The sequence below is a fragment of the Vipera berus genome (genome assembly GCF_964194415.1).
Source record: "Vipera berus genome assembly, chromosome: 4".
In the NCBI taxonomy this organism is placed as follows: domain Eukaryota; kingdom Metazoa; phylum Chordata; class Lepidosauria; order Squamata; family Viperidae; genus Vipera; species Vipera berus.
This window is the reverse complement of record NC_138206.1, coordinates 98,261,501-98,275,087: the sequence shown is the minus strand read 5'-3', so window position 1 is coordinate 98,275,087 and position 13,587 is coordinate 98,261,501. Positions and strand designations below refer to the sequence as shown.

The following is a 13,587-nucleotide window of genomic DNA, read 5'->3' as shown; positions in this document are numbered from 1 at the left end:
AAGTCATATGATGTAGTTTAAAAATAAATAACAAAAAGGCTGTAGAATTTTCAAACAATCACCACAGGAAGCAACTGGCAAGCTACTGCATTGTAGTTCTTGGAAACTGTCTGCTACTGAGGTGGGTACATGTTGTAGAATATTTATTAACCAACCATGACATGACATCATCTACTAGGATGGCAAGGGAACCAATTCGGGAGAAGAAATTGCCAAGAGAGAGAAATCAGAAAGCCAATCAGATGAAGACAGAATCAGCAGCCTGAATATTAAGAGAACTTGCACTATTGGTTAAGAGTCTAGAAGGGATCTGATCCTCACATGTTATTCTCCATGCACTCTAGTTTCCTCTAACTTATACTCTATCTCCAATTCTGGGACAGTGAACATACAGTACACTCAATGCTCCAAGCCTCTGATCGAGGAGTGAGGGCTAGGTTGTTTCTGTGAAAATTTCCCTAGTGGTCTTAGTAAGAGACATGGATAATTGAATAGTATAAACAGGGAATATTCCTAGTAACTAATTTCATCCATTGAAAACACTCTATAACAAATGAACAGGATATGTATTAGGTCATTCCAAAAGTTAGACTGAGCTAATAAGAATGTAAGTACTGGAAATCTATTTGTGGACTTAATATAGTTGATATAGTTTGACTAAATAGAAATAATAAATAAACACACTGCATTTTAATTACTTTAGAACAATACATTATGAACCCCTACTTTTGTACATTTCTTACTGGCACTTGGATAAGATCAACTTACAGAATTCAAATTTTTCCCATAGCGTACTCTGAGGTCTAACACATTTTTTTGTATCAGATTCAACTTTGAGAAATCTATCTTTGCCTCACCTTCTCAAATAGACATTTGTTGCTAAAATGCTAGAAATAATACTGGGAAGTCTGATGTTGTATTTCTCTTTTCTAAAAGTTGTAATGCAAAAGCTCACAATTTCTAGATTAAGGGCATTTGACTGGTAAGTGACTTATCAGGCAATCTTTTTATTTACATTTAAATGCAATTTAAATTAAAAAGCATTAATACTCTTCAATAGTTGTTTTTCTATTACATTCTGAGGCCTGTAAAACTGGCCTTGGGAAGGCACTTGAAATTGAATAACAGTTCTTGTACTTTCCCTGTTGCCCATCCTTGCTATTTAGCATAAATTAGGTTGTTTGGATTTGCTATCTTACTTCAAAGTATCAAACATATAAAGGTTGAAGTTGAATCTCTGAAAGAAAGAACACTTCAGTGAAACAACACTAAAACATTACTTTTTATGGAAAAATCCATTATTCAATTAAATGTTCCGATTCATACACAGGACACCAAGCTTAATAAAAATTCTCATTAGAAAAAAAATGTTATGAACATTCTTCATAGGCTAAACTATGTTTTAAAAAGACTTTATGTTGAGGGCAGCTTTGTAAAAAAGTAAGACCACAGTCATATCAAGGTTAACCCAATTAGTAATTTTTTTAAAGATAAAGGAAGTAAGTAACCCTAATCTGGTGCCAAATTCTTCCAGGGTGTGCACACCTTTTCCTCTGCACTTACGTAAGTTGGAAAACTGAATGTTCCAAATAGTTTATGGAAATGTTTTCACACTAGCTTTTTATCAATTCAATACACGAAAAGTAAAACACATCAAAGTACCTACCACAAAACAATGAGGGAACAATATTTAATAAAATTAAGAATTGCTGACTTGTTTTATCTGATACGAAAAGGAAAAATACTTATTGCAAATCACTTAAATCTAGTTAATCTTCCATTGTCAAAGACATGAAAGTAAAAGGCTCAGGGTTATTTACTCATTCAAAACACCCACATTGTTCACAATACATTAGTCTGAGAAATAGAAAGAAAATATTTATTATATACAGAGAAAAGATTCTATCTGAGCTATTAAAACAAACTGGCAATTGGTGATGTTACTGGTACGAATGTTAAGTGTTCTATAGAAAATGCTTCTTTCTGCTCCCACAAATTATATTCTGGGGCAACCAAGAGAATATAACCAAATAGAAACTTCAGGTAGTGGAAAAAGCAAAAGCCACATGCTGGTGGCTTCAAGCTGCCACAGCAGTGCCTTACCAATATTATAGGAGCTGCCAGTTTGTGTCTTAGGCCAGGGGTCCCCGGTCCGTGGACCAGTACCGGGCCATGGCATGCAAGCAACCAGCAACCAAACAAGGAAAGCCTCAGGATGCAGGCAGCGCACAAACCCATGCCCCGTCTGGTCCGCGGAAAAAACTGTCTCCCTGTAACCGGTTCCTGGTGCCCAAAACGTTGGGGACCTCTGTCTTAGGCACTAGCTCTATTCTGTTCACAGAAAAGTTATCAAGAAATTATCAGAAAACTAATGTTTTAATATCTGCCCAGTATTGTTGTAAAATTCACAAATGGGAAATAAACTGGACTCATACTGAGCAGGTGTGCACAAATATCTTGAAGCGCGACTCCATGTTTCCTTATAACGGAATCGGTGTACCTCTACAGCTATCACAAGATTTTACCACTCAAAAGGAGAACATTATTTCCCTGTAGCTTGCAATGTTTTCTGAGCAGCCACTCAGATTCTTTATGCTCCCAAATTTAAAACTATTTAAAATAAGGTTATCAGAGCAATACTGATGGTTCCAAAACATACCAAAACTGCTACTCCTGCACGTAGAGACTGGTATATTCTCAAATGCTACAGCATGGGTTCTTCTTTTGGCTAAAATTAATCTTTCTCTCTGTAGGATTGGCCCCAGTAGTATTTGGAGATAATTTCTTTATGGCTTAAAAGAGTCTTAGATAAAACTCATCTACTGGGCTTCTCTATGGAATTTCTGTGCTCACTGTCTTTTGAAAATGCTAGAACTGCCCTCAGACAATAACTTGGAACATGGATCTCCAAAGATCCACACTAGAGCCCTGAAGATGGGCTCCAGCACGTCTGAAAGATTGGATCCTGCAACTGGAATGGGACAACTTACTATAGCCAACTCGCTATGGTCAAGTCACCATGACCAACTTACCGTGGCCAACTCACTTCAGGACAACTCGCAGTGGGACAACTTGCTGTGGGACAATTTAACAATTCTATTTAATTATTTTAAATAAATAAATAAATATTTTAATTTTTGCAATTCACGTCATTTTGTCCCTCCTTTTGCATCCTTTCTTTAATGATTCTATTCCACCATTTCTCTGATATTAGTGTAAATCTTGTCCTGCAGCAAGCTAGCTGTGGCGAGTTGTCCTGCAGTGAATAGGCTGCGGCAAGTTGGCCATGGCAAGCTAGCCGTAGTTAAGTTGGCTGTGGTGAGTTGGCCATGGCAAATTGGTCATGGTGAATTGTCATAGACTCGCCTGCAACGTTATCCTGGGACACCTATATTCCCCTTTATTATACTGGACCTCATTCTTACCGACACAGAAGAAGTGATCAAAGGGATTGAAGCTGCGGGAACTTTAGGGGAGAGTGACCATATCATATTAGAATTCAATATAAAACTGACACAACCAAGAGAACATAATAAATCAGTGCCTTAGACCAGGGGTGTCAAACTGCCGGCCCACGGGCCAGAGGCGTCACAAGAAGTCGCTCCCACCCCAATGCCGGCAATGGCAAAACAGTCCTGATTCATTGCGTGACGTCATGTGACATCGCAAGTATGACATGTCTGACTTAGACTTTAAAAGAGCTGATTTTAACAAACTCAGAGAGAGCTTGGGAAGGATCCCAGAGATGAAAACATTAAAGGGGAAATCGACTCAAGAAGCTTAGAAACTCTGAAAAATGTGATTATAAAATCCCATTCCAGTTCAATAACAATGAAAAAGGAAAACAAGAAAACCTAGAAAAAAATAGCACGGTTGCACAACCACAGACCAACTGAGAGAAAAAAAGGATAAATACAAAAATTGGAAAGAGGAACACATAACTGAGGCAGAACACCAACAAATAGCCTGAACCTGCTAATTTGAACTTAAGAAAGCTAAGGATTTGAAGGAAGTAAGACTTGCAACAAATGTCAAAAACAATAAAAAGATTTTTTTTCAACACATAGGGAAAAAAAGTCAAAGAAAAAATAGGACTAATAGGACAAGTTGGGAAAGGAGTAATGGGCAACAGAGAGAAAGCAGAACTACTCCATACTTTGCATTTGTCTTCATGCAAAAAGAAAACACAACTCAACTTACCAAAACAGACAAGTAAATGACAAGTTAGGAATGCAAATTTAGATAAGCAAAAATAAGATAAGGGAACATTTCCCAGCTCTAGAAAGATTCAAATCACCAGGTCCTGATGGACTACATCCCAGAGTTCTGAAGGAACTGGCAGACGTAATTTTAGAACCATTGAAACATATCTTTCAAAGTCTTGGAGCACTGGGGAACTATCTAAGGATTGGAAAAGAGCTGATGTGGTTCCCATCTTCAAAAAAAAAAAAAAAAAAAGGGGGGGGGACAACCAATACCTTGAATTGCACCCAGAAAGAAACTGGAAGACTGTAGTTTCAGCAGCAAAGTTCATTGCATTGAAAAGTGTGTACTGTACTTCAGTCCTCCAAAGAGTTAGGTATAACAACCACAGGTTTCACTGGCAATTTCCTTCATAACTGGATAAAACTGTAATAGGATTTTCAAAACTGTAACAGATATTCTCAAATTGTTTGCTCACTTATTTTACAGGGGTCCTTGGTGCTTTCTGAGGTTGGTTGTTTTCTTGCAGATGTTTTATCATCCAAACCTAACACAAACAGAAGTAGCCACTTTCCACCTTAGCAATAGGTATGCAAATTACCAGCCTTCAGTGAAGTACTGGAACTGTATTTTACAATATAATAACCACCACTCAAATGGTTGATGTCCAACTCTGCCAGACAATGCATATCATCTCTGGCACATTGCATCCCACTCCTATGCACTTAGCGATACCATACTGCCCCACATCAGAAGACAACAAGCTCTCATTCGGCTATGGTCAAGGATGCTGAACAACAAGGCCCTCCCTATTCACCAGGACAATGCACAGCCCATCACAAGATTGAAATCCTGTAGGGCAGCTTGGAAAGCAGCTATTCACTTAACATCTTCCCAGTTCATCACCGAGAATGCCTGGAGAGAGGAACGGGCCAAGGTACCTGACCATTAATGATCCCTCTACCAAGCCACCTGATTTTGACCTGCCTTGCTCTGTCTGGACAAAATTGAACATGATACTGGAAGAGGTGCTTCCACCCCATATCAGTGGGGATGAAAAGATTTCCCTTGTTGCAACTGTGGTGCTGATATGCAAACTATTAAACATATTGTGCAAGATTGCCTAGGACAAGCATTCTCTGGTTCCCTAGAAGATCTGCACAAAGCAATACCAGAGGCAATCATCTGGATAGCTAAACTGAACATCCAGTTATGAGGCCACTGCCATAACCCACATAGAAGTTTTACTTATAATTATGTGAACTGTGTATATATGTTTACTTCTTTTTTATCATGTTCTCATCATATGCTAAAAAATAATAATTACCCAAAGTAGGTATCATCATCAGTGCACTGATGATGTTACCTAGTTTAGGTAATTAAATGTCTGCAAGAAAACAAGCAAGTTCAGAGAGCTTCATTTCAAACCTAAGCTACGGATATTATCCTTTATTAGTCACCTATTTTAAAATGTAACATATTGCAAGCATTTGTTTACACAGGTAGTCCTCAACATATACTACAATTGAGCTCAGGAATTTGGTCATATGTCATAGTGGTCTTAAATCACCATGTGACCAGACTCAATTTTATGAATATTTTTACAATGATCATTGTGTGATCATTAAGCAAATCATATAATCATAAGTCCAAATCTAGTTTATTCAATGGATGGTTTTGTCAGAAAACAGCACAAATAGTAGCAAAATGCATTCATTTGACTGTGGGATGCTGCAGCTGGTCATAAATGCAAGCCAGCCTGAAATGTGATCACATGACTGTGGGGTTGCTAACGCAGTCATAACTTTGAAGATGAGTCGTAAGTAACTTTTTTTCAAGCCCATCTTAAGATGTCAAAGGGTCTCTAAGAGACCAATCATCAATCAAGGACCACCAATAGATGAATGTAATCAAAAGAAGCTAGAAAAGTTTTACTCCCTAAAAAAATTATATGAAAACTCATTAGTATTTTGTTATCACATTAAAGGATGCAATTATAGAAGAACAAGCATCAATCAGAAATTATAGGTAATGCCACTCAAACATTTAACATGCTTTAAGTAGGCATTGTTTTAATTATGAAATCATACCCTGCACTTTGTGTAATTTATATTCCCAATTGTATTCAAATAACTATAAAAACTATTACATTTATGTTAATCATCCACTTACTAATTACTCTATAATTTAACCCTTTTGCTTTCATACTTATATGCTAATTACTCACACTTCCTTTGAATTAGCCTATTTGTTATTATTCTTTTCCAATCCTCTTGATACAGAACTATCAGCCCCAGGCTTATTGCTAACATTTCAGGACAATATCTTATGAAATCTCTTTCTCTTTGTTTCTGCAGTATGGGTAGTCCTCGACCTACGACCAAATTGAGCCTAAATTTCTGTTGCTAAGTGAGACATTTGTTAAGTGAGTTTTACTCCATTTTACAACTTTTCTTGCCACAGTTAATCACTGCAGATGTTAAGTTAGTAACAAGGTTGTTAAATGAATCTCACTTCCCCATTGACTTTGCTTGTCAGAAGGTTGTAAAAGGGGATTACCTGACCCCAGGACACTTTATCCGCCATAAATATGAGTCATTTGCCAAGTGTCTGAATTTGATCACATGACCATGGGGATGCTGAAATGGCCATAAGTGTGAAAAAATGGTCATAAGTCACTTTTTTCAGTGCCGTTGTAACTTTGAACGGTCACTAAATGAACGGTTGTAGATCGAGGACTATCTGTAATTCTGATAATTAAAGATACCTTACAGAGTGATGTTTATTTAATATTTGTTGTGTTTATTACAAGAAACACAAGTTTTCTTTATTCAGAAGAAAACTGAATCTTCTTTAAAATGCTTTATACACATGTCCAAAATAGTGTGTGCTTGTGTGCATGTGTGTGTGTGTGTGTGTGTGTGTGTGTGTGTGTGTGTGTGTGTATAGATATATATATAGAGAGATATATTTTCTTGGAAAGCAGGGTACATTTTTGATGGTTATAAAATCTCAGTGTCATATGATCACCGTTTACAAACTTCATACCTAGCTTCCAACCAGCAAAACCAGTGGGGAAGCTGGCAGGAAGTCACAAGTCATGGTCACATGATGTTGCACTTAATGACAGAGTTGACAGTCGGTAAGTGAAGGCTACCTACATGCAATATGGTTTATTGCTGACATTGTTCCGTTATTTTTCTTTACAAAAGCAAGGCTCTCCAGTAAGTAAATAGTATGTTATTTTCATTGAATAAAAATAATTAGAGAAGTCTAAGACAATTCAGTGTCTTGGTAATTTGTATTGTATTGTTGTGTCTTAGTAATTTTTAAAAGAAAGGGAAAAAAGAGGAAATTAAGCATTTAACATAAAAAGATTATTTTGCTACTTGCTAAATGTCATAATAAAACAGATCAAAGACCTGAAATTTATATGTTAAACTCTTTTATGCATGGTCAGATATTATAATAAATAAACTGTGATCAATTTTGTGAACCTGCACAAAATGCAGTCAACTATAACTACATTTAATGAATTATGCCAGAAACCTGACAATGATTTGGTTTTCAATCTTCCAAAATATATTTACTGAAGAGAAAAAAGGGACACACTGAGCAGAAAGTTACAAACATCATTTAAAAAAAAGATGCTAGATTGCAACATAGTCTTGGTATGATTAGTTTCTACTGCAAAAAAGTACTTTATATACTGCATGCTATATTTAATTGTTTTAGTCTATGACTGTACCTAAATTATTTTGACAAATGCAATACTATGTAGTTTAAGTATGTTGTTAAAAATTAGGCAGTAGCTCTGTTTTAGAGAGGCCATCAACTGTTTCTTTGTTTTTCTTGTTTGAATACATTTGAAAAGATTGAAAAGAATAAATTGAAAATTATCTAATGAAATTGCCCACACATTTAGGGACCTCATCATATAAAATAGTTGATATTGTTCATGATCCAGTGATGATCACTTCCTTAAATGGCTTGGCTGTAAGGAGGAAAGTTAATTAAAATAATATAAAACTAATTTATGCACCATCACAATGCAGATCATTAAAAAAAACTGCATGTAAAAGATCTATTGATGACAATTAGTCATAGTAGTTAAGTATTCTTTTAACTTCAAATGTAATATTCTGAATACTGAAATCTGGTGATGAATCAGAGAACAAGGTATTTTTATAAGCTGATCATTTATTTCTATAAAAATAACTTTCTGGCAGGCCAATTTGGAAGACTAGATGCAAATTAGATGATCTAACCCAGGGGTGTCGAACTGCCAGCCCACGGGCCGATTGCATCATATGGAAGCCGCGCCCACCCCAGCAATGCAAAAAAAGTCACAATACGTCACAACACATCACATGATGTGGCGAGTTTGACACCCGTGATCTAATCTGATCAGTACGACTTTTCTGACATCACTTTACATGATGCTTTATTTACAGAATGAAGAAAATGTAAGAATGTGTCTACTAAATGAAACTGCTGGGTATTAGAGGCTATTTTTTTTAAAAAAAAACTTGTATCTGACCTTTCTGTAATTTCACAGATCTTTGTTAAAAGGAAAATTTCATACTCATAAAATAGATACAGATCTTTGTTAAAAGGAAAATTTCATACTCATAAAATAGATACTGTTCTAAGAGAATGAGCTTTGATGACTAAGAAAAGTGAGGTTTCTGGCTTTGAAACTGCTAAGAATGGATTTCAATCACTACATTATTCTCTTCTTTTTAAATATTGTGATAATAAATCACAAAGGATATTTTATCAAAATTCTTTCATAAATGTGAAATTTATCATGGTCAGCACACACTATGCTCTATTTTTTTTTAGAAAAATCAAGTACAAACTCCTTTCATCTTCTTGTATCTTTTTGCAAGCTTTAGATTCCAGATGCTCAGATGTTGCTGAGAAATCACCCTGAATATGAGTCTTGATATTTTAACTTAGATTACAAGATGAAAACCAATCAGAAATTTAAATACTGATATTCCTCATTTCCACATAAATTAATGTACGTGGTGGAATTGAAAGAGCCTAAGATGAAGAGCTGATCTTTTTCCTCCTTTAGTATTTATTTTTACTTATATCGCCACGCCTCTTGCCAAGTCTACTAATTCTTCCTAGACTGATTATATATATATATATATATATATATATATATATATATATATATATATATATATATATATATATATATATGTATGTATGTATGTATATACACACACACACACACACACACACACACACATATATATATATATATATATATATATATATATATATATATATATATATAGAGAGAGAGAGAGAGAGAGAGAGAGAGAGAGAGAGAGAGAGAGAGAGAGAGAGAGAGAGAGAGAGAGAGAGAGAGAGAGAGAGAGAGAGAGAGAGAGAGAGAGAGAGAGAGAGAGAGAGAGAGATTAGAGTAGTGTTCCTCAAACGTGGCAACTTTTAAGTTATGTGGACTTCAACTCCCGGAATTCCCACAGCCAGCCATGAGAAAGAATGGATTAGAGGCTGGCAACAGTCATAACATCTGATCTGACTAGATGTGTGTTATTTGTATTCAGCTACTATAAGGCTGTCTCCATAAATGAGCCTACTGTGTGAGAAACATGTAACTGATCTTCCCTACCTAGTATATCAACATCTTCTACTTTTACCAACGGTCAGATATTGATGAGTTCTTCAACAAAGCTGGGCTTTCTTAATAACAACAGTTGTATAAACATAAGGTTCTCTTTGTTAAAGAGAAACAGACATCAAAAAGCAGTAAAACATGGAGCCTTAAACCCCTTTTTGTTTGAAAAAAATGTGTTTGAACTGAGGTGTTTCTAGTTATGGGTGAATGCAATGAGAATTCAGCTGCAACAAATAGGCAACCATTCCCTATGAAGGACTAATTAGATCCATCTGAGAAACTATGTCTACACTGCTTTACACATTTCAAAAAAGAAAGCTCTGCTCTAGTCTTTTGAAAAGGCTACATCAAAACAGTTAGTCACAGCTGATGCACATCTAGTCAGTATAGTAGTTTTATTTTATTTTCATTCTATAAAGCCTTAAGAGCCACATTAAAGTCATGGTAATAAGCCTGTCTTGCTCTGAGAAAGGCAATGAAATTTAGAGCAAAGAAAGCAAGCTTTGGCAGCATAATTCTGAGAAATTTCCCCACTGGGCAGATTTTAGAGATTCCAAAACAAGATGAAATAGCTCACACATCAGACATGTTCTATCAATGAAACAATTAAAGATGAAGAGCTAATATTCAGGATACAGAGAGTTAACTATTTCTTTGGCAGATTTATGTCTGGTACTTCAACTTTATCATGGAAATGCTAATAGATATAATTGAGTATGGGCAAACCAGCAGCAGGAGTTCATGGTTATAAGCTATGACTTCAAAGCAGATGGTCACAGTCTACCTACTGTGCAATTATGTGTGTCTCATTTATTTCAGTGATGCCAAACATTTGGATTGGCATAGCCAGTGTGGGCTTACAGCAGAGTTCAGATGTTTGCTAACACTGGGACCTGAAACTAAAGGACCTAGCAATAAAAACAATATCTTCTTGCAAGATTCAAAATACATTAGGAATAACCATCAAGAAGCTACTGCTAAAGCTTTCCCTAAAAGATAGGTCTATGGCCATAAGCCAGGAATGGCATGGAGTAGAACTCATTTTGGTTCCTCTAATGAGAAAAATAAACATTACTAACCCCAAAAAGACACAAAACAAAGAGTAATAAAAGAATTTTAAAAATACATTTTACCACAGATTATTTTCATTGAATGAGCTGAACTCTAATAAGAGGTCTACTCCATATGATGAGCCTGCAGCAGAAGTAAAATAAGAAAGAGCAAGAGCCATATCCCTTGGCCATATGAACTAGAAAGAAAGGAACCAAACACCCCCTATTTCTAGGACATTCTGACTGAAGCTCCATAGTAGAATCCAGAAATGTACAGAGATAAAAAGAAGTATTCACTTTCATTGAATGTCCCAGAAATCCAGTATTTTTAAAACATATTTTACAATTAATACCAAATCATCTAAAATTATGCCAATATATGTCCATAAGAACAATTGATAAGAAAAATAAACAGAAAAAAACCACTTGGGGCAACAATTAAAAAAGTAGATAATTTATATAGTAGAAAATAGAGAGCCGGTTAGGATAAATGAAAAACAATTCCCCTTAATTGTCTTTCTAGGCACTTGAGGAAAGTGTGTGTCTGTGTATTACATAACATTCTGTCCTTTAGGCAGAAGCAAATAACAGATTGGACTCAATTGGATTTTGGTGTGTTGTCCTTGGTCTTGGATCTGATATCGATCTTGCCCAACTAAAATTATAATCTTCTAACCTAGCATATGAATCAGGGGTCTTCAAACTTGGCTCTTTTATGACGTGTGGAAAAACTCCCAGAATTCCTCAACCAGCATGCCTGGCTGAGGAATTCTGGGAGTTGAAGTCCACAAGTCATAAAAGGGCCAAGTTTGAAGACCCCTGATAAATATCCTGATAGATTCAGGATAATGATTCTGAATATATAATTTCAGTGTGTAAGATTGGCTGTATATACAGTAATACTTTTAATATTTATTTCCTCACACTCATTTAGTCCCGCTAATGCGAACAGGAAGTCTTATACAAGGTTGGACTAAGATCCATATTTAAAGAACAACAATGAAGAAAGATGAGAAAAAAATAACAATTATGGTTAGAAGGTGCATTTAATCAACAAGGTCACTAAAGCAATGCAAGTGGACGTAAGATTTCAAAATAATATGGTAAGTGTGAAGAATTAGAAACAAAATGTGCTTCAAAAGAAAATATTTCAACACAGTATACATATTTATGTGGAATAAATATTGCTGGAGAAAATACAAGTTTGTCAACTAATCAAAATGGATTACCTGAAGCAAAACATCACAATGAAACTATTTCAAGCTATAATAATAACTTTAATTTTAAAATTTTATTTCAAGCTGGTGCTTTCATAAAAGCAGTGAATTATTTCCTGATGTGGTAAGATGGCATCTGAAACTTTTCCCTAGATTGTATCTGCAAATATAACTGTTCCTTATTTTGATTTCCAGGCACAAAGCAATATAAAGCTTATTGGAAGTAAACTCACTGAAGAAATGATTCCTCCGCATTCCATATCAGAACATACCAGGTGTGACTGAAGGGACAGTAAAAAGACAAAAGCACAAAGCAAAAACTACCCTGAATTCTAAGGTAAAACTGTTTGACATTTAAACAGTTGGAAGTACGATACGTGGAGCTAAAAATCTCAATTTATTTCCAAGATATCAGGAGGGAACCAAAATGAATATGTTTCCAGTTTCCCCATTGAGATATATATATATATATATATACAGTGATGGGATTCAAGTATGTGAACAACCGGTTCTCTGTGTGGATGCTGCTTCCGGAAGGCCATTCTGGGCCTGGGCAACAAAAAATTAGTTACCGGTTCTGCCGAAGTGGTGCGCACCAGCTGAATCTCACCCCTGCATATATACAGCAAAGAGGAAAATAAACCAAACCAATATTGAGAGAGCAAAACTGAGTTGGGAGAGGGAACTCCACAATTATTTATATTTATTCTTTTGTTCCTCACTAAAGAGTCTCCACTGTGGAGCAAAATATAGAACAATATAATTCTAAGAACTACGGTAAATCTTTTATATATTGTTTATTATATATATTCAGCTGTTGTACTCAACATGTAAAATCATGTATGTACTAACAATAGACAACCACTATATGTATCTATGTTTTTACCTTTACCTATTAGTTTTGCTCCAAATTTAAAATAATTTGTTCTGCAAATAATCTCAAGAAGGAAGTATGTTGACATCATTTCAAAGCCAAATTACTCTCTACAAATTAGCTTTATGAAAGATCAGGGTAGCCCATACAGCTCACAATGAATGGAATAATTGCAAATTAAGAAACTGACTTTAAGGAAGGACATATACAGGTAGTTGATTTAGGACAAAAATTGGGACTGGAACTAGTGTTGCCAAGTAATATCTGGTAGCCCCTGCCACCTCCCGACAACCAGGTCAATGTGGAAGACAGGAAGTTGCAAATACCAGATGCCCGCAAGCAGGCAAGTAGGTTCTGCCAGATAGGGAAGGGCACACAAGGGTGCAAGGAAGGTGTGGCAAAGATTGGGGAGGGTCCACAAGATGATGAGTTAGTACATGTGAACCCATGTGCATTCTGAAACACCTTTTTCTATTCGAAGCTGTTAAGAGAGCAAATGTCCTAGGTGGGAGGAGGGCTCAAATGGGGAATTAACATGGACTTGTTGAGTAAAGACATAAGACAGCAAGTTCTGACACCCCTCCC

At 35.8% G+C, this 13,587-nt stretch overlaps 1 protein-coding gene across 1 annotated transcript in view; it reads right to left on the bottom strand.

Moving 5' to 3' along the window:
- PCCA (propionyl-CoA carboxylase subunit alpha) overlaps positions 1–13,587 on the bottom strand; it is a gene marked incomplete at its 5' end in the record, with an annotated part of 233,369 nt that overhangs the window by 67,062 nt on the left and 152,720 nt on the right. Inside the window, one exon of the mRNA XM_081326398.1 lies at positions 12,362–12,409. Within this exon, the coding sequence (XP_081182524.1) occupies positions 12,362–12,409 (48 nt within the window). The remainder of the gene's footprint in view (positions 1–12,361; positions 12,410–13,587) is intronic.